The sequence below is a fragment of the Hipposideros armiger genome, unplaced genomic scaffold (assembly GCF_001890085.2).
Source record: "Hipposideros armiger isolate ML-2016 unplaced genomic scaffold, ASM189008v1 scaffold_446, whole genome shotgun sequence".
NCBI classification, from domain to species: domain Eukaryota; kingdom Metazoa; phylum Chordata; class Mammalia; order Chiroptera; family Hipposideridae; genus Hipposideros; species Hipposideros armiger.
Genome location: NW_017731796.1, coordinates 1,559,255 through 1,582,029, shown reverse-complemented (window position 1 = coordinate 1,582,029; position 22,775 = coordinate 1,559,255). Strand labels below are relative to the sequence as shown.

At 33.6% G+C, this 22,775-nt stretch overlaps 1 protein-coding gene across 1 annotated transcript in view; it reads left to right on the top strand.

Annotated features, from left to right (window-relative positions):
• Positions 1-8,924: 8,924 nt before the first annotated feature.
• DYNC2H1 (dynein cytoplasmic 2 heavy chain 1) overlaps positions 8,925-22,775 on the top strand; it is a 301,806-nt gene continuing 287,955 nt past the window's right edge. The window contains exons 1-12 of the mRNA XM_019665532.1: positions 8,925-9,237; positions 11,321-11,491; positions 11,830-11,965; positions 13,543-13,661; positions 14,627-14,771; positions 15,519-15,751; positions 17,867-18,001; positions 18,108-18,221; positions 18,343-18,454; positions 18,787-18,911; positions 20,043-20,218; positions 22,272-22,467. Coding sequence (XP_019521077.1) covers positions 9,043-9,237; positions 11,321-11,491; positions 11,830-11,965; positions 13,543-13,661; positions 14,627-14,771; positions 15,519-15,751; positions 17,867-18,001; positions 18,108-18,221; positions 18,343-18,454; positions 18,787-18,911; positions 20,043-20,218; positions 22,272-22,467 — 1,857 coding nt within the window. The 5' untranslated portion in view covers positions 8,925-9,042. The remainder of the gene's footprint in view (positions 9,238-11,320; positions 11,492-11,829; positions 11,966-13,542; positions 13,662-14,626; positions 14,772-15,518; positions 15,752-17,866; positions 18,002-18,107; positions 18,222-18,342; positions 18,455-18,786; positions 18,912-20,042; positions 20,219-22,271; positions 22,468-22,775) is intronic.

The following is a 22,775-nucleotide window of genomic DNA, read 5'->3' as shown; positions in this document are numbered from 1 at the left end:
ACCTTAAAAGCAAATCAAGGCCTGAGTGACCTATGCATTCATTCAGCGGAGCTCCAGATTTCTATGTCAGAGTGCTATGTGTTCCAAAAGTCATTCTTATTTCAGAGACACAATAAGATTACATTTCCAGACCTCTCTTGCACTCAGGAATTGCTATGAAAAGCCCCTGTGTAAAGGCTCACTCTTTACCTGCCAATCAACCAGATTCAAATAACTCAGCAGAGAATTCTATCATCTTAAGGGATATTGGAGCCATAAAATGGAGTAAGTTTTGATTCCGGAATCATCACCTGGGATACTGCCTGCCAAATACTACATTGAACTGTTAAATAAAGGAGAAATAAAATTCTGTTTTGTAAAGCCACTGAAGTTTTGGGGTTGTTTATTTTAACGTTTTCATGATGTTCTTTTCTCTGCAACAGGCTGTGATATCAAAGGGTTATTTTATCGCAGAATTTCTCCAAAAAAAGATGCTAGGCTGTGAAGCAGAAAGCTCTAATTTAATTGCATGTTATTCAACAATTATGTAAATAAAAATGGATAGAAAATAAAAGACAACAGTTTATATGAAAGTATTCATTAATAGTTTTCACTTTACATCAGTAGTTATGTTTTTAGAAAATATTAAAAAGCATTTAGTTACAGGTCTAAGCAAGTCTGTTTCCTGCCAATAAAAAAAAAGGTAAGCTACACCATGCACACAGTAAAGAAAGCATCAAAGCATCTAAAAGAATAATCAGCATCACTATAGAGAAAAAGATTACCTATCAATATGTTTTGAAATTTTTTATACTAAGAATCTAGCATATTTCATTACAGTGAAATGCAAAATTGAAAGTATTGTCATTATCAAACAAATTACATACCGTATTTTGCCATGTATAATGCGTTCCCGTGTATAATACACACCCACGTTTTTGGCCCAAACTTGCAGGGGAAAAAACCTTTCATTTTAATTTTTCAATTCAAATTTGTATTTGTTTACATTTAGATACTTATTTTTTGTATTATAAAGGAATTTTAGCATTTAGTTTTTTAACATGGCACAAAAAATTTTATGTAACAAATAATTACAAAACACATGAACAGATATAAGTAACAAAAAATTTTATGTACCAGTAGCAAATTTACAATACCCATCACAGAAGGCCAAGAACTCTTCTTCGTTGCAAGTTTGTGGTAAGTTCAACAAAACTGATTATCGTATTCTAGGGTATTATTTTGCATACGGATATCATTATTGATTTCTAGAGTTATACTTTTAACTCATAAGCATAAATAAAAGAATTAAAAGCATTTATATAGATATGGAATTAGTACTACCCAGGTATAATGCACATCCTCATTTTTCCCTCACAAATTTGGGCAAAAGAAGTGACTGTTATACATGGCAAGATATGGTAATTTGGTATAGGTGCAATAGACTTTCTTAAGACAGCATTCTGTAAAGCATCTTTAGAAACCCATGCCTACAGGGCCTGGTAGTTTATGTAAATTAAGAAATGGCTAGGGTGAGCCGAGTGTCTCGGTTAAGAACGCAAGCTCTGAGCAACAGGGTCACCTGTTTGATTCCCACATGGGCCAGTGAGCTGCGCCCAAGCTGAGCTACTGCTGAGCTGCCAATAGGTGGCAGGATGGCTCAGCTGGTGAGAGCATGTGCTCCTAACAACAAGGTTGCTGGTTCGACTCCCACATGGGATGGTGGGCTAGGCCTACCCACAACTAAGGTTGAACACAGCACCTTGAGCTGAGCTGCCTCAAGCTGCCGACAGGAGGCCAGATGGCAACTGGACTTGGAGCTGAGCTAGCTGCGCCCTCCACAACTAAGATTGAAGGACAACAACTTAGCTGTTCTTCCCCAATTCCCCAACACTGTTCCCCTTCCTCAATTTCCCAACACTGTTCCCCTTCCCCAATCCCCAATAAAATCTTTTTTAAAAAACCCCAAATAGAAAGAAATGGCCTGGGTGTGAGATGCCTGGGTGAGTACATGCCCTATTTGTAGCAGTCTAGATGGGCTAGATTAGGTCAGAGCAAAAAAGAAACCAATATGTAGGTCAGTTATTGAAGACAACAAACATTTGTTTACTTGCTCACACTAAATGTTGGATAATCTCTGTTCGTCATTAGAGCAGCTGCTATCTAGAACATTATTGGTGACTATGGCAGAGGAAAAAGTAAAAGCATAGTTTATTTTGCTTAGTCCAAGCAGAATTTTTTTTCCTCTTAATTTGAAAAATGTTATAAAGTGTGGTAATTAGGACTGCTCTCAAATATTCTACAGTTCTCTTTTCTTTTGTGAACAAAGTACAGTTGCACTTACATGCCCACTTGCAGTTAGATGTGACAATATGGTTTTCTTTGCAAAAAAAAGGTAAATGAAACTGATGTGCAGAAATTTTAAGAGCCAGTATGTGTTCTGTCACATGGCTTGTTTTCCCTCAATACCAATAAGGTACATTATCAAAAAAAAAGGTGACTATTCAAGAGAACTCATATCAGGTAATTACAAACTAAGGCTCAAGAAGTAGAAACTATTTTACCAAGAAATATAAAACCACAAAACTTTATTTAACAATTTTACCAAGACTGGCATTCTCTTTATTTTAAAAGAGAGTGAATTCAGAGTACAATCAATCTCTGCCATACCTCCTGCAGTCCTTGCCATTAATATTACAATACATCTAAAATTAACATTGATATTTAATTTTTAAATACATAATGAAGCACCAGCATTCAAATAAATAGTATTTAACATCTGATAGATTAAAAATATTTGAATTATTTAATCATAGTGTCTGTATTTTCTCACAATGAAACAAAAAGTATTAACAGCAAGGAGCTCCACGCTTTGTTCTTATTCTCCTCCAATGTCTATTTCTGGTTCTCTTTGTTGTGGAAATTGGGGAAAGTCATCCACACATGATCACATTTCTGGCCTATTCCTCTACCTCCTCACCCATGCTGAGGATTAGTTGGGGGAGAGAGGTGGGTAGAAGTGCAGATGAAAAAATTGTGCTCAGCTGTATGCTATAAACCAACTCCCTTGCTTACATGTCTCCTTCCTCTCTCCCCTTATATTTTCAGTGCACAAGGTACAGTTGCACTTACCTGCTCACTTGCAGGTAGAATTGACTGAAGGAAGAATTTGCTCCTTATTTATTAGACCGAGACAGAAGTAATGGTTAGCTCTGTTCACTGACTTAGGAAGAGTCAGGAAAAATAGAATTCCATTCATTCTTTAGAGACACATTATATAGAGATAAACAAATTTAAGTGTTTGCATTTGAAGTGCTTCAGAACAGGCCTCCCCAAGATGTGCTACTTTTGATGTGGATTATTTTGAGCAGAAGGCAGTGGAGACCCTGTGGGCTCAGAAGGAACTTCTGCCTCTCCCTGAACTACCTAGTAGAACCTAAATTGGGGGCCTTGCCCATAATAAGAGTTATTACTAGAAATAATTTTTTTATGGCCTATCTATAGGGCAGGGCAAACAATTACTGAACATCTGTTCTTATCATCCTTCCTCCCCTCTGAAGCCCTAAGTCATCTTACCTCATCCTTAGCAAAGCATGCCACATATACATCATTTTAACTTTCTGTCTGTGAACCTCTCATATATATGTGGGGCCTCTGTCTCTCTTATGTGGGTTTCCCATACGTACATATGTAATTAAATTTAGTTATTTTCTCTTGTTAATCTGTCTCATGATTATTTAATTATGAAACCACCTGGAAACTAGAAGGGCAGAAAAAAATTACTTCCTCCCCTATAAGTTGAACAGTAAATGTCATATCTGAGTGGATATTTTATTATACTGTTATTGAAATCTGTAAATACCATACCATAGAGTAAGTTTCATTTTTTGTAAGTCTGAAGAAGAGGTTCTGAAATGACATTTTTTCATGTACTGCCCCCCAGCACTGTCCAACATGATGATTGACTTAATATGAAAAATGATATCGTAACAATTCTATGGTATTTTTTCTTTGAATAATAATGTGAATAGTGTATTTAATAATTAGGGCAATATTTTATAAGCAGCATTGTCTTTTAATAATTTGCTTAATATTTGTCAAACATAATGGATAAAAATGAAAAAAAAACCAACTTTGTCCTCTAGTCACTTTCATAGAATTCACACAGATACCTTAGAGATCCTCTAGAACAGTGGACCCAAGAGGAAACTTGCGACATTTTCAGGGATCTATGAAGTCAACTTATTTTCACAATACTACTAAGACATTTTGTAACTCTTTTACTATACTTGGCATTTGCACTGATGATCTAAAAGCAATGCTGGTTGTGGTAGGCAGAATTCTAAAATGGTCCCAAGGTTTCCTAGTATAATCTCTAACCTTAAGTGTGGGTGAAACCTGTAAATATTGGGTTGTCAGAAAAGTCATGATGTATTTTTTTCTATTTTTCATTACAAAAATGCGTCATGACTTTTCCGACAACTCAATCTAATGAGGTATCACTCTCATGTTTAGTAGACTAATAAGTTGACTTTTAAAATAATAAAGATTATCCATTGGGCCTGATCTAATCAGGTAGACCTTTAACAAGGAAGGGGCTATTTCTGTTATAAGGTGTTTGAAGGGAGAGTTGATGTGTGAGAAAGTTCTCCATTGTTGACTCTGAAGATGGAGGTGAAGAATGGCTTCTTGTGGCTGAAAGTGATCCCAAATGACAGCCAGCGAAGAACTGGGGACCTCAATCTTACAACAGCAGAATTTAATTCTACCTCAACTACATAAGCTTGGAAGAGGACCTTGAGCTCCAGGTAAGAATTCAGCCTGGTTGATATCTTGATTTAAGCCTCATGACATGCTTAGCAGAGGAACCAAACACGTGGTTAGCAGATTACTGATGGATAGGACTGCAAGCTAATAAATGGGTGTTGTTTTAAGCCACTAGGTTTGTATAATTTGTGATGCAGTGTTTAAAACTGCTGGCACCTTGGCAAACATCAATACTGGGGTGCCAAACTGTTCTAGTATTCATTCATTCTTCACTTTCATCTACTCACAGAAAGAGATTCCAGTTTCACTTTAGAATGTCCTTGAAGAAGGAGCAAATATTAATTTTATCAGATCTCAAAACTTCAGTACAAGTCATTTCAATATTCTGAATGATGAAATGAAATATGCATAAAGCACTTCTGCTGCATAGTGAAGTACAATGGTTGTCCTAAAGAAAAGAACCTGTGTGACTGAGTTGTGATCTAAACTAGCAGCTTTTTTCATGAAATGCCATTTTTACTTGGAAGAATTGAAAGGATATTAAGACTTGAGTATTTGGCAGATGCTTTTCTCATAATGAATGAAATAAGCCTATCATTTCAAGGAAAATGATGGATGGTGCTTGTTGCCAATTATAAAATTCAAGCTTTCATGCAAATATTAGAATTTTGGAAAAATTCAAATACTCTACTTAGCTTGACAACTTCTTCATACATATAAACTTTTTCTTATGACATCAGTGGTATATTAATGACTGATTTTTTAAAAAAGATTTTATTGGGGAATTGGGGAACAGTGTTGGGGAATTGGGGAAGGGGAACAGCCAAGTTGTCCTTCAATCTTAGTTGTGGAGGGTGCAGCTAGCTCAGCTCCAAGTCAAGGCCACCTGTCGGCAGCTCACGGCTGCTCAGCTCAAGGTGCTGTGTTCAATCTTAGTTGTGGGTGGGTGTAGCCCACCATTCTATTCAGGAGTAGAACCGGCAACCTTGTTGTTAGGAAGGAGCATGTGCTCTCACCAGCTGAACTATCCTGCCACCTGTTGGCAGGCAGTTCAGTGGCAGCTCGGCTTGGGCATAGCTCAATGGCCCATATGGGAATGGAACCGGCAACCCTGTTGCTCAGAGCTTGCGTTCCTAACCAACTGACACACTTGAGTGGCCCTGTGATTTTTTTTTTTATATTGTAAAATGAAATGTATCAACATTTGAAAGCTTTGCATGGCTCAGTGAACCAATATTTTCCAAATGACCAATGCATGACGTTATGAAATTATTCATTAGTAGAAGCTCCAGAATACAAGAGAACCATTGGATTTTAATGTAGCTGAATATGAAATGGTGACTGACATGGTTCCAGATTCCAAATTGCAAGAAATCTTGAGCAGACTTTGGACTTCTACAAGATATAGAAATTTGAGAAATTTAAGAAACTACTTTTAAGAAACTACCACTTATGGAATTTTAGTTTAGTAATAAAGAATATTCACAATCATTTGAAAAGGCTATTAAACTTCTTTTCCATTTTTAAACTACATATCTGTGAGGTAAGATTTTCTCCATATAGTTCAACCCAAACAACATATGGCAAGAGATGAAATGCAGAAAAAAATAGAGGATCTAGCTGTTTCCTACTAAGGTGTAAATTAAAGAGAGTTACAATAATATAAAATAATGCTAGTCTTCTGATCATATTTATTTTTGTTTTGGGAATTATAATTATTTTAATAAAAATGTTATTTATATTAACAATTCATAGACTTGTTTTTAAATAGACAAATACATATTTTTAAAAGTCTCAGTTTTAATGTCTATTAAAGTACATATTTATAGAAATAACACACAGAAACAAATTTTGGGAGTCTTCAATAATTTTTAAAGTATAAAGAAGTCTTGACATCAAAAGCTTTGAGAAATGCCAATATAGACATATTTAGGAAACCTTGGCTCAGCAAGATTTTGTCCCTTGTCCTCCAGCTCACAGTACCTGTTTTCATGCCACCTGCTGGCCAACTGCTAAATCAGTGCCCAACCTAATTTTTTTTTTTTTTTAAATAGCAACCATACAGCTGTTATCAATTACTCTATTGGTTAGCATGGTCTAAATTACTGTAAAAAATGGACTCACACATGTATAATATAAAATGGCTCAAACATAATAACGGTATTTCTTGCTTATTTAATAATTCCTGGCTTTACTCCACACTGATTCAGGAGCCCTGGGTCTTACTTCTTTATGGCTCTGCCATCTATGTTCAGTTGGCAAAAAGTGAAGGTACACTCACTTCTTTAAAACCTTGCCTTGCAAGTAGCACAATTACTTCTGCTCACATTTGATTGATGAGAATTAGGTAATGGCTACCCCTGGATGTTAACCATTTATTAGCTGTGGAAGGGGAGAATAGATTTTGGTAGTGGGCTGCCTACTGCTGTGATTTAATATCTAGAGATTGGTTCAGAATTGGATTTGGTTATGAATATTGGTTCTAGACCTTACCATCTCTGTGGCCTTGTGTAAGTTATTTGTCTCTGAGATTCCTTTATGGAAGCTAAATTGAGTACAGAGGCCTTATCTATGTTGTTTTCCACTCTACGCTTAATTCTGGGTATACCGCAGTGAAAAAGGTACATAAGGTTCTTACCTTCATGGGATTTACATGTCAACTGGACTTTCTGTTTCTTGACACATGGGTTAAACTTGATTCAAACACTCAAATTTCATATCATGTGGAAGTCCAAAGTCTGCTCAAGATTTCTAAAAATTTCTGAAAGGATGACAGTCTCATGATCTCATCAACTTTCTCAACTCATGTTTCTAGATGGGTTGCCTTTTTATTCACCACATTGCCACTGACGCTAAATACAGCCGTTTCACACATTTCCACCAAAACAACTCACCTAGACCAAGCAATTATTAGTAATAGAGACTCCCCAAAGGACTTTGGGAAGGCTCAAAATGCTCATTGCAAAGCATGAATCTCTGTATCCATATTAGCCATTTTTGCTTTTAATATGCTTTTTGGCTACCCATTCGTCCTGGGTTCCTGTATGGATTTTTTCCATCCAGTGGCCAGCATCCTACCTCATTGATTCCTCCTCTGCCTCTTGGATTATATCATGAGAATTTGAATTAGGTTCCCTTTATAATTGAGAGCATTTTAGCTTTTGTTAGTTCTCATTCCCAAATATTAAATTGCTTGGTAGATAAAAAGACTCTAATTCTAAAAGAATATAGTTTTAAAAGGAAGTTGTGATTGAGTGCAAATAAAAGAGTCTGTATGTATTTATGTTCCCTGGGATGATGGCTCAATTCAGGGCTGGGATGATGACTGATCAGACCAAAAACCAGAGGGCAAGGATTCTGTCTCCAAGGCATAATTTATTACTAGGCACATAGCATGTAGTAAATATTTTTAGAAGATAATTATTGAATTCAGAGTCTTTGATGAATATTGGGATAAATGACCAGCAGGTTAGTAGTTTATAGTGATGTTATGGAGTAGAAAATGGGGAAGCTTTATTTCATTTCTTTATTTCCTCAGTATTGTGCTTGTCATAACATAAATTAACAAGTATCATTGTATGTTTTGGTCATTTTACAAATATGGCTTGTGTTCTGGTAATGATTGAGATGAAAAATTCGTGGTTCAAGTTTTCTGAAATTAAAATAATGGTGGGAAATTAAGCAACACAGAAAGGAGCAGAGGAAGGTTGAGAAGTAAATTAGCATTGTATTGAACTCCTATTTTCTATTATTCTCTTTAAAAAGCGATTTTTAAAAATAGTAATCTCTTAAATTCTCATTACAACCTAGATAATACTTCCCCATTTTACAGATGTGAAGCCTGACGCTGAAAGAGTGGTTTGCTAACTGGTGCAGGTAGAGAGGAAGCACTAGAACCCAGTCCTCTTAAATCTAGGTTACGGCTGCTGCACTTGAAAACTAGATGTATCCCTTCTAATTATGCGTTACGAAAAACCAGTAGAAAGAATAAAAGCCAGGTTTTGCTACCTAACACAAACTTGTCTGAATCCCTTGCAATCGATGACTGCGGCGAGCAGCTAAGGGGCCGGGAGGTGGTGGATCGTCTCCGAGAGCTTTGCGTGCGCGTCCCCGACATGATAGCGTCCCCGGCGCGCGGGTGGCATCGCCGCCGCTGTGCTCCGTCGCCATAGCGACTGTCCCGGCAACCGCGAAGCTCTGCGGGCCTAGAGGCGGGCTTCACTTCCCTCCGGGCTGTTTTTTTTTCCTTCCCTCTTTCCTGCCTTCCCTCCCTCCCCACTCCCCCTCTGCACGATTATGGCGGGCGGAACCGGGGACGTTCGGAAGCTTTTCATCTTCACTACCACCCAGAATTACTTCGGACTGGTGTCGGAACCCTGGGGCCAGACACTGCTGTACAACAGTCCAGAAATCAACAACTTTTTGGATGATGGGAACCAGATGCTCCTCCGGGTGCAGCGATCCGACACCGGAATCAACTTTTCCAACACGGTATGGTTCCCTGCACCCCTGCCCCGAGCTCCCTTTACGTCCTCAGTCTCAGCCAGAGGAATGTCGGGTGCCTCTTCAGCCTTCCTCGTCGGATCTTTTTCCTGGATCCAAAGGCTGCCTCCGCCTTAGCTGAACTGTTCTCTTGCTTTGGAATGTAGTTTCCAAGCTTGCAACCCACCTGACCAAAGGAGGTTGCTGTCCACACACCTGAACAGAACAGTTATATTCTTTCCGCAATTTTTTCCTTCGTAAAGAACTACAGATGGGTCATAACAGAAAAACTAACCCCCCCCCATTTACCTTATTTAGCTATTAAAAAATATTTTCTCTCCTCTCTTTGAAGGTTTTTTTGAGGCCAATTTTTTGGGTTACATACTAAGTTTAAATTTACTCGAGGGAAAGATTAGTTAGGAATTCAGATCTTTTACGAAATGAGGATACAAAGTTTAAATTATTTTTTGACGTACAATATGTGATGATGTATTGATTGATTTATTGTGCTGCTACCTCCGCTGGCAGGATTGCTTAAGAAATTGTTGCATTCACAATTAGCATGTGTATATGTTAATAAGTTAACAAATATATATGTTACTAAGTTAACATATATTTGTTAGTAAGTTAACATATATGTTATAGATACCGTGTGCGTGTGTGTGTGTGTGTGTGTGTGTGTGTGTGTGTGTGTATGTATATTTTGGGTAGCATTGAAGATGAAAAGCTTCCGAATGTCCCTGGTACATACATATAAAGGGGCTCAGTAAATGGATGAAAGATAACAAATTACAGACATATTTTTAAACCCCTTTCTTTCATGTTCACCCATATCTCTACCTCAAACAGTATTGAACACACAGCAAGCATTGAGTGCATTGTTGTAGGATGACTGAATCATTCACCCCATTTACTGTGAATCTTTAGTCTTGGATTTAATTCAATTATATTCAATAAACTTTTATTTTGAACTTAGTATATGCAAAGCATGTTGCTAGGCTTGTAGGTTTACAAAGATATAAAAAGGATGGAAATCATAGCTGATACTTATTGTCTCTTTACATTGTCAGGTACTGTTCTAAGCTTATGCATGATGGCTCCTTTAATACAGTAACACTGCAGCTTGTTATCCCACTTGCTTGTAACTGGAATAAAATGATCATACTAGCAGTATAATTCCAGTGTGTGAAAATGATAGTTTGAGTAATGCAGCTACACCAATAAATGCCAGTTCCTTCCTAGCAGCTGAAAAATATAATGATTGCAATAAAAGAAGTAGCAAGTAGCATGAAAGCTCACTCATCTGTAAGGTGTTTTTCAAACAAGTAGTGAACTTGTTTGAAAGCTTTTTAATGCATAGACTTCTCTTCCTGGACAAGGACATAACAACTGCAAAGATGTGTATATAATGTAAAAACTTCTTTTAGGCAGTATACTTTTCAGCTAATGAAGTGATTACTATTAACTGACCTATTTTAAACATGGTTGCTTTAGTGACTTCCAATTTAGCTCATGCAGTTTCAACTTTAAATAACCTAGTTATATGACAATTTAGTAAAGTCTGATGCTCAAATACTTGAAGAAAAAAATTTTGGTTCAGGTAAAGATGATTTTAGGAGACAGACAGCTAAATTCATTTTGGTAGTTTTGAGGTTATTTACAAGTGAAAAAACATCTTTTAAAATACTAGTTTCAGTTAAAAGGGTAATTAACATCCTGGTTACAGACTTTCTGGAGTAGAGTGGAGAAGTATACTACTCATCAGTGTGTACCTGGGGCACACAGCTTTGATTTGAATCTGGCTGGAGTGTAGTAGTTAGCAGTGTATGTCATCAATATTTATGTGGTACTTTCTATTTGTAAATCACTTATCAAAGTAGCTTTATATTACAATCACATGTAAGTGGGGAAACCTTTTAAAACCCAGGTATTCTTAAGGAGCAGAGATAGATTGTTTATAACATATAATTATTTTAAAGTTACTATTTTCCCAAGGGATGAAATTACAGTGATACAATATTTGAGGGAACACTTCTTTCAAATATTAATTTTATAAAGATAACATTAAAAATCATTTGTTTTATCACTTTAGATTGATTTTGCTGACACAAAAGATAAAGTGCTGGTGTTCTTCAAGCTGCGACCTGACGTAATTACTGATAAGAATCTACATAATAATATTCTTGTTTCATCTATGTTAGAATCACCTATAAATTCCCTTTATCAAGCAGTACGACAAGTATTTGCACCAGTGTTGTTAAAGGTGAGTAAATAAAAGTAGCTGTATGGAAACACAAACATAAAAGTTTATTATTTTATTTACTGTTAATATCATTAGTATTTTAGTTTTTTAATTAAAATCTTTAAAAAAATTTAAAGTAAGCATTGTCGACAAATACCAAAATTGGAGAAAGATCTAAAATTCAGTCCACATTAGGTGTTACATTGCTATAAAGACTTTTTTCTCCGTTATGACATGTAGATAGTCTCAGGCTTTGAGTGAAATAGGTGTACTTTGACTTAGTGCTTTGATAGTGTTTTAAGAGCCAATTTAATTGACAAGCTTTTGATCAGTGTTTGCTCTTGTGTGTTTTTATTTAGGATCAGGAATGGAGCAGAAACTTGGATCCCAAACTTCAGAATCTTTTGAGTGAACTAGAAGCTGGGTTGGGTATAGTTCTCCGAAGATCAGATACTAATTTATCAAAATTGAAATTTAAGGAAGATGACACACGAGGTATATAACCATAGCTTAATTAAAGAAAGTCAAAATGATTGTTTTATTAATACATTAGTAAATTAATATATTTCTTCACAGATTATTTTCCACTTTTGGATCTTTTCTGAGCCTAAGCTTCTTTTAAATAAATAGATCTATATGGATTTGGAGAAGAGGAAAATGTAATCTTTAACAGTGGGCAGTTCATGGAAGTAGAAAATATAATTGAGCCATGTTATTTGCAGTAGTTACGTTCTGTAGTCACCTTGGACACTGAATTAGTGAATGCTGAACCACAGCTCCTAGGTTCCTGTGAGCCTCTGGTCATAACATTTTTGCCAACTGCTCAGCACATAATCTAGTTATATGTGCATTTCTGTTTAAAGACACTTTACTTAATATATATTGTTGATTCATTAACATTGACCTCATGGCCAACAGCACTGTAACTCATGTCTGAAGGAAGCTTCTCTAACACAAGTGTTTTCTCCGGAAGGCACAGCACAGTATGCTTGTGCTTAGGAACACTAGACAGCACTTCAGCACTATGCTTGGGGTGCGTTTTAAACAGCGAAATCACCAACAGAAAGTGCAAAAATGTGAAAAATGGAGCACTAAAAGCACTTGTTTGCTAGAAGGTAAGAAACAAGAAGGCAGTGCCTCTTCCCAACCTCAACCTAAGTGTATCGTGCTAAAATTTTCACTGCTCTGCACATAGGTCTTCAAATGACCACAAAAAGTGCTGCGAGTATTGATTTTAGGTTACAAAAAAATGTTAGCAAGTAGATGAATTAAAAGTTAGCAAATAGGCGAATTCCTCAATACAGAATCCAGAAATAATGAAGATTGACCCTAATTGTATACTTTGCAAAGATAATGTGCCATTGACTTTTGTTTTAAAACATAGTTTATCTGAAGGTAATTATAATTTTATTGTTGCTATAGATAAATTATTCATATGAACAATCAATATGAAGTGCCTGACATACACAAATCATTATTTTAGAATATTGGATATACAGTTTTATTCTTTGCTTGAGAAGTAAATTCGATGCTTTTTGAATTCCATAGATACAGAAAAAATAGTGCATTTATTTCTAACATGTGATTAGGCAATTAGAGATTGTCCAGTTCATTGAGAAAATTAAAAGCAAATTTAAAAGTAAAACTGTTTCAATTTGCTTATACTTTGAAATTGATTTGGAAACATTTATTGATTAAATTATAATCATTTTCAATTTGGGTAGTATCCAATATCATGAATGGTTCTGGAATTAGATTTAGGAAAGCCTAGTGTTCAAGCAGCAAAATTATTGATGTAAGAGGCAGATTGACAGTATAGGTATGAATGGTTTATAAAAGCATATAGCAATCAATCATACTAAGCAATAAACTTGAGAGGAAGTATAAATTTGGTGCTGTTATTGTTCCCAGTGGATTTAAGTAAGAGCTTTGTGTTGATAGAAATTGTAAAACTTTTTTCTGTACGTCCTCAGAAATATAGGAAATATGCAAAATCAGTGTAGTGAATCAGATAACTTTCTGGCTTTTCATGTTCAGTTGATACATTTTTTTTTTCCTTTTTACTTTTTCAGGTATTCTTACACCAAATGATGAGTTCCAGTTTTGGATAGAACAAGCTCATCGTGGAAATAAACAGATTAGTAAAGAAAGAGCCAATTATTTTAAAGAATTATTTGAAACAATCGCAAGAGTATGTGCTTTCATACATAGTTATATATTAGGCTTTTGATAGAAGTACTTTAGGATTCTATTTTTAATAGATTTACCTCTGTTTTAAAATCATTATTTGATGGTTTTGAACGAAATATATCCTTCATATATAGCAGGGTTTACTTAAGGTGTGTATTTAACATGAGCACAGCTTAGAAACCCAAACTTTTAAAAAAGTTTAATCTCTAGTAAATATTTTTTCTCAAAACACAATCACTTTTCTGTGGGTAGATAGGGAAAAACAAAAACCCATGTGGAGGTAATATATGTTCTTTTGAAAGAATGTTTACTTTATTCAAATTAGCATTTTGAAGTAATCTGTAATATAAAAAGTCTTAGTTTTATACTTATTTGATTGATTATCCCTTGATGTAGCTACAGAGAGGTTAAATAAGTGACCATTTTAATTATGGTTATAAAAAGTTTTTTCCAAAATAAATATAAATTTTCTATTCATTCCCAATATTATTTCAATAATTTTAATGAAGTGTTTGAAATGATATTAAGCTTTTTTTGTAACATTGATGAAATGCACTATGAAATAGTACCTTGTATTATAATTGTATTATTTGTAACATTATGCAACACAGCAAATGAATAAATATGTCATGTACAATGGGAAGGTATAGTGATAAAGCTACCTGTATTAGGTAAATAAAAGAAATGAATCCAAATTTAAAGAAAATTAGGCCAAGGGTAAAATTAAATGAATAGACTTTTTGCAATTCTTATTTTTTTTTCTGGATTACGTGAAATTTATGTTTGTGAGGGAATTTATAGGATAGTTGCATAAAGAAGTAATATATCATCTGGTAGAAGAAGGAGGAGAAAATAATATGGCACATATTAGAGTTGTAGCAGTTGAGAAAGTCTGAGAACATTTTGACTGTATTGCCCAAGGTATGAATATGATTATGTTTTAAAATGAGTGTGTTTTGGTTTTAGGAGTTTTATAACTTGGATGGTCTATCCTTATTGGAAGTGGTTGACTTGGTGGAGACTACTCGGGATGTTGTCGATGATGTCTGGAGACAAACAGAGCATGATCATTATCCTGAGTCACGAATGTTACATCTCTTAGATATCATAGGTAGCAGTAACGAAAAAAATTTGTGAAATTTAGAAGCCTGTCTTATTTTGTTTTCTGTTTTTTTTCTTTAAGTCCTTACTTAAAATGCTCCTGTATGTAATAATTGTTGCTTAAAGTAACCCTTAAAGCAAATCATATAGGATTATTTAAATATAGTTGTATATAGTTGGTTAATACAAATCATATGTTTTAAATTCTTTGACCATTAATACAGCTAAATTTACATAGATTTTTTAATCCCTATGCATGAATTAATTTAGACATTGCTTTGTAATGAACTGAAAGCTCCTTTAATATTATATTGGCTTATCTGTCAATATTAAAAGTGCCAATACTTTTGACCCTCCTCAGTATTATCCTAAAGAAATATTAGACAAGTACATAAAGGTGTATGTATAAGTATTAATATATTTATTGCAGCATTGTTTATAGCATAAGAGTAGAAACAAATAGCAATTGAGAACTGGTTATATAATGCTACACCCGTGCAGTAGGTTCTGTAGCCTTTAAAAAAATGTATATATTTCACACTTGCAAGATGTACATAATGTATTGCAAGATGCAAAAATACTTCTGTTTTTCAAACATATTTGCTATTGACAGTACTAGTCTAAAGGTGTGCCTGTGGTATTGCATAGATCCTTAGCTTGCTCATTTGTGTATTATTTTAATTTTGTCACAAGCATGTATTCTATAATTATTGGTAAAAAGACATTTCCATTAAAAGTTTGCTTTATGTTTTATTAGGTGGTTCATTTGGAAGATTTGTTCAGAAAAAGTTGGGAACTTTGAACCTATGGGAAGATCCTTATTATCTTGTGAAAGAAAATATGAAAGCTGGAATTTCAATATGTGAGCAGTGGGTGATGGCCTGTAATCATTTAACAGGGCAGGTGTGGCAGCGTTATGTTCCTCATCCATGGAAAAATGAAAAATATTTCCCAGAAACACTTGACAAACTTGGCAAACGCCTTGAAGAGGTATCATTTGATTATTTGGCTCTTTGTCTTTAAGTGTGAAGTAGGTCCTCACTTGTTTATAAGTGTATTTTGTAATTAACAAGCACTCCGCATCTGATAGAAACTATTTATACTTTTGGGAGAGAATAAGAGTTCATGTGAGATAATTTATGGCATCATTTGGTACAGTGCCAGCTGCACAGTGGCCATTAACCAAGAGCTGGTTGCCAACTCCTTTCTTTGTCTTTGGTGTGTGACTGTTCACCTTGTAAGTTGTGAACTTCTATTTTGTTCTTCTTTGTTATAAAAAAGGTAATCAACCCACTTATCCATGTATGTTAGCTGCAAGACATTCTCTTGGCTATTGAAATGTTTTTTAACCAGGGGCAGCTTTTTTGGGGGTACAGTGGAAATATTTGAAACAGCTGCTTAATTTTTGTAAGTTACAGTTTCAATATAGGACTTACATATTTAGCTTGAAGGATTAGGCAAAAATGAGAATATGCAAAGATTGCATAGCTGACTTTTTCCATTTCTGCTTACGGCAACCATAGTTCTTTGGAGATTTTTTAAAAACCTGTTTCATCATGAAAAATTTCAAATATTCATAAAAGTAAAATAGTATAATGAATGCCAGTTCATCCATTACTTGATTTCAATAGCCATTGACATTATTTAGTACTTATTCCATTTTTGTCTCCCCAGTCTTTCTTTTTTTTTGCTGGAGTATTTTTAAAGCCGATACAAGAAATCATATATTTTCGCCCTTAAAACAACCACAATACCACTATTATATCTAACAAAATTACAGTAATTTCTTAATATAATATATAACCAATGCTTAATTTTTCTGATAGTCTCAGAAAATTTTTTAAAGGTAAATTTACTTGAATCAGGCTGCTTCATAGGTGGTACTATATATTTTTTCCCACTTTTAGTTTGATAAATTTAACCTGATCCATCTATTGTATGTTCTCCATAATTTTTTTTCTTAGTGATTTTAGCAGCCATTGATGACCATGAAGGGTTGCAAAATGGTGATTTTCTAATTGTTCTTTCTGCATTTATTAGTGAAGATGGAAGAACTTCTTGTCATCAGTTTTTTAATTACCTTGAAATATAGTTTGTATAGGAATGCCAGTACAGACAATTACTTCTTTTGTTTTATTTAACACTTTTTTAGAACAATGAATAAGTTAGTTTCACAGTAAGTTCTATAGGCCATCAATGAAATGTTTTTTAGTAGTGACTATGAACCCATGAGTTATTACATTTTATGTGTTTCCATTCATTATAGTTATTATATTCAAATTGTTTCATGTTTGGGCAATGAGTGCCCCCTTTAAATTGGTTCTTATGTTATTATTTTGACATGAATCCATTATTTCTTTGATAATTTCCTTAATTCCAGGTCCCCCACAATATACCAGCCCATCTTGTACATTTTCTTTCTCATTCCCAGAATTAGTCATTTCTCAAATAACCTAATTCTTTATAGTGAAAAATGGTATTTAGCAACAAAAACTTGGTTGGGAAGTGTTAAATTTTCCTTAGTCATCAATGTTTTTAGGCCTTCTCAATAAGGATTGTTAAATTGGTATTTTTGTTTTTAGCAAGAGAAAAATAAATCATGAATTTGTACTGATAGTTCCAACTCAAATAGAAGATTATAGTATTTTTACTTAACCTTTTGATTACTATTTGATTGTTATGGAAATTTTAAATACAAAATACAATGATTTGTTTTTCAGCATTTTGTAAAGTATACATAATATAGTTCTTAACCTATGATTCCATTATCAGAAGTGCAATTTGATGCATAATTATGAAAATCAGAATTAGAGGGGAGATTTTAAAACTTTATTTAAATGAGCTTTAAGCATAGTTTATAAATATTTAGATTTTATATATTTTTACCAGATTTGAGCACACTGATAGTAGTGTGATGTTACATATATGCCTTTGAATATCACTTTGATTATTGATGAGTAGTAATTCTCAAAATTATAGTTTCCGTTTTAGTGTTAATTTCGGAGAACCTATTTATAGAAAGTTTTGCCCCCATCTTTAAATCATAGACCTATTTGTGATTTATTGATTTAAATAAATTTGTTGCTTTAATATTTTATGTTTTAGGTCTTGGCTGTTAGAACAATTCATGAGAAGATTCTTTATTTTTTACCTGCTGGTGAAGAGAAAATCACATGCCTGGCTCGAGTATTTGAACCTTTTACTGGCCTGAATCCTGTGCAATATAATCCATATACTGAGGTTGAATATATATGTGTTTCTCTATATAATTTCTTGTTTGTGTTGTTCTTTTTAAAGGTAGATTTTTTAAAATATTAAAGTCTATCAATGTTGATAATTTGTTTAGCCTTTATGGAAAGCTGCAGTGTCTCAATATGAAAAAATCATTGCACCTGCGGAACAAAAAATAGCAGGAAAATTGAAAAATTATATTTCAGAAATTCAAGATAGTCCACAGCAGGTAATAATATATTGAAATATTTCACTTTTAATATTTCCTTTAAGCTATTTTAGGAGCTATGTATGTATTTACCAAGTTGATCCACTTGGGATGAACATATACTTATTTTATTTTATATTAGCTTCTTCAAGCATTTCTGAAATATAAAGAGTTGGTGAAGCGTCCAACTCTAAGCAAAGAATTGATGTTAGAAAGAGAAACTTTACTGGCAAGACTTGTGGACTCAGTTAAAGGTAAAAGTTTATCAGAGATTACAGTGTTTGCTTGAGAAAATACTTTTGTAGGTTACTTTTTTCTTTGTTGTATATACGAGTATACCATTTATGATTAAGACTACATTTTATGACATCTATCTGCAGAAGATTAATTTACTATTTCTGTTATAAGTGACAGATTTTTTTAAATTAACTGCTTATTTTCTTTCTATGTCTCACTTGATATGGTAAGGGACCAGCTCTTAGTATTTTTATATCTACAGCATTTGACATAGTGCTTGGTATATGGAAGGCATTTGGGAAATCTTTGCCTAGTGTGTATAATCATTTATTTGATTTAAATTGTATAGATTTTCGATTAGACTTTGAGAATCGATGCCGAGGAATTCCTGGTGATGCAACTGGACCACTTTCTGGCAAAAACCTTTCAGAAGTTGTCAATAATATCGTTTGGGTTCGCCAGTTGGAACTAAAGGTATTTGTTTTTAATAAAAGTTGAAGGTTACAAATTGTAAAATGTGCTAAATTAACATAGAAGGCACTTTAGAACTGTAGTGAAAACATTAAAAACCAGTCTCCACTTTCCTTGGCATATGTATTTAATTTTCATGTGAAATGTAGAATTCAGAAAAAGCATGCTGAGGAGATTCTAATGGTTTTACTCATTCCTGTATAGAGATAATTATCAAATCACTTACCATTCCAATTGTTATTCCAGTTAAGTGCCCTTTAAAAAAATATTCAGGAGAAAAGCACCCATTACACTGCATTAAAAAATCTTTTGAAAATCTTTTGAAATGTATCATTGCAAAATCTTGGTAATTGCAAAGTCTGTCTACAAGTATGTTCATGTAAGTAAATCATTTTAGGTTGAAAGGTAGTTAAAGGAAAGGTAGAAGGTAATTATGGCATTGCCTTAGGCAGTGGCAGCAATTTATAGATTTAAAGGAATATTATTTTAATATTATCAAAATTGATGTAAGAATCTTATGTACTTACTAATTAGGTGGTACAGTGCCTTACATTTGACTCATACTGTTGGTTTTAATCTGTGATGAAGAGCAAGCAAGCTGTCATAGAATATTATAAAGGCTAGTAGAAGAGGGAGAGGGAGTTCTACTTATAATTGTATTTTTGATGTTTTATTTTCTGGAATATTCTGCTTACTTTTCTCGGTCAGATTTCCAAGGTTCTGCAGTGCTCTTTGTGCAATTATGGAGGCAAGGCATTTCTCTCCTTTAATTGCTATTCAAATGGGCCTAATTATTATTTGAGCTATTAACGAGAGTATTTAGCAAAGGACCCATTACTACTTAACATGTTTAGGAGTATCGCTGAATTCTTGGAGATTCGCTGAAGTTTCCTTCTTACTTCTCACGTTATGCCTTTTATGGGCATCCTCTGTGTTTTGCTATACTGAGGTAGTATAATTCAGAAGCAAAGTAGGTGTTGATATTCTTATATTCACTGGCAAATCTTCTATTTTACCGTTTATAGATGAATGGGAAAATAATTTCTGAATCAAAGATCAGATGAAGCAGGCTTATTTTATGCTAATGTTGTTAGATTTTAAATAATAAATATTTTTGTAATTTGGCTTTTTAAGGTGGACGATGCTATCAAGATAGCAGAGGCTCTTTTGTCTGACTTGTCAGAATTTCGATCTTTCCATCGAAATGCTGAAGATCTCTTAGACCAGTTTAAACTGTATGAGCAAGAACAATTTGATGATTGGTCCAGGGATATTCAGTCTGGGTTGTCTGATTCTAGATCTGGTTTGTGGTAAGTATAAATATACTGAAAAGTGAAATCTACACGAGAATCTTTTTTCTTATGTTATTAATCCAAATTACAACATGGAATTAATCATCTCTGCTTTGTCCTTTCTCCAAACTTGCTGCTGTTCCTTAAAGTTTTTTTTTTGTTAGCTTTTGTTTATCAACTTTTAAGTCATTAAGGTTGGAAACCTTTTACGATACAGTTAGTTGACTGCCTTCCCCTTGTTTCTCATGTGTATTACTCAGAAGTACTGTTTCCTGTTTTGTTATTAGGCTTTCCCTCTTCCATGGTTTCTTGTTATTGGTATTCATATATGTTTTTCTACCTTTTTACATTAATATCATATATGCACACACAAACATACACATACACACACGTTTTAAACTGTTCCATTTAATTAATTTTAAACTTGTGGTTGGGAATATTTCTTCACGATGCCCACCCAACATAGTAAGGGTTTGGTAAATATTTACTGAGCTATATTGAACGTAATTTAATTGGTCAACCTAATTATTCTAATGTATCTTTAAAATGGATGGTGTAGAAAAACTATGATTCTTTGTTCAGGTAAATTTTCCTTAGCATGTTATTGTCTGTATTTTTAGAAACTTGTTACTTTTTAAAAGTAACTTTGTTTGTAATATGAAATTCTGTTTATTTTCCCTATGTTGCTACACAGGATAATTTGGCCAAAAGTGGTAGCTTCTTAAACTGAGTGAATAATTTTTTTTTTCCCCTTTACCTTGCATTTTGGTTGTAGAGGAAGAACAGAAAACCAAAAGCTGCTAGGGCATAATGATTATAACTTCATTCCATTTAACTCTTTCTCTTTATACTCTGAATCTAAAATATGAGAGGTGTTCCAGGCCAAAAAAAAAGTAGTTTTCTTTACTTAGCAAGTTTTGGAAAGTACGCATACTTGTATCACTGTAGCACCAGTGGTGATCCATTGTGTATGGTAGCATACCAAAGGATGAGACCTGCTCTAAAGAAGCCTATTTAGCTTTATTCAACCCAGTGTTTCCCATTTGGTGATGAAATTTTCTGACTCCCACTTTTTTTTTTTTTTTTTTTTTTTACACCCATTATTGTCACATAGAATCAGTATGTTTTGGAATATATTTCAGGATATACTGGTATGTAGAAACTCAATTTGAAGATTAGTTTTCAGTAAAGACAAAAAGGGTCACAATAATTTTCTGACAGGCTTTATTTATGTTTATATAGGAATGTTTAGGCTAAATATTTATGTTACGCCATTTTAAAGTATCTACTTTTTATTATGCTTTGTTTTATGTGTTATTAAATAGGCTGAATAGATTTGTTCTTTTTCTTTTCAGTAGCTTACTTTCTAAGACCTGCTAGTTCTCTTAATTTTGAAAATGATTTTAAAGAATGAAAATGATATAAACATGATCCTAAAAGACAAATCATGAAAATATAATACATTATTCTTAATTTAGCTCAATGTTTTTACAATCAATGTTCACTAGAGTGCCCCAATGTAAAATTTGCTGTTGTAGCCTTTACAAGCAGCACAAGAAAGGACAGTCCTTAGGTAGTAAAACAAAGAGTAATAAAACATTTGACTGTCACTACCCCTACCGTTTTGATGTTTATCATTGATCCTGTAATAAAAGCATTTAAAGAACTAAGTAGGCTAATTAAAAAAATGTGTATTTATATATGTATTTATATATATGTATATGTGTATATATATGTGTATATGTATATATATAAAGCACCTCTTAGACAATGAATCAAAACCTTTTCTTTTTATGGTGGATATTACATAGTTTTGAGTCTTAGCTATAGGTTAAGGGATTGATTTTTCTGACTTCAAAACTGTTTGGTTGAAATATTGTTATATTTTAGATATTACACTTTATTATCAAGATCCAAATTGTGAGATGCTATGTGAAAAAGATAACTTGAAAATAATAATTTTTTTACTTTGAGTTAATGTTATATCTACAGAAAAGTTGTAAAAACTTGTATTTTTCTTCAGTCAGAGGATTGAGAACATGAAACTTAAATTATTCTTTTTGTTTTGTAGTATTGAGGCTAATAGTCAAATTATGGAATTGGATCCTAATGATGGATCATTAAAAGTACATTATTCAGATCGATTGGTGATTCTTCTGAGGGAAGTGCGTCAGCTTTCTGCACTTGGCTTTGTTATCCCTGCCAAAATACAACAAGTTGCAAACATTGCACAGAAATTCTGCAAGCAAGCAATTATTCTTAAACAAGTATGAAATTATATTATATTTTTGAAAACATGGCTATTCTGAGTTCACTGTATTATAATATTTTAAGGGCTTTGTTTTCTACTTTTGATTTTTTTAAGCTAATAAAATAACACCATTAAGTCATGTGAAATTATGGTTTGCTAAGTGACTACGTTACAAAATTTGCTTTGTAAACGATATAGAAATTTATTAATTTAAGTTTTCATTGTTATTATTATTGCTTTTTCATTTTAAAAGCATTTAGAAAAATAGAATATTGTTTCTCTTTTTTTCATGTTACTTGCATGGGTCTTAAAGGGCCTTCTAAT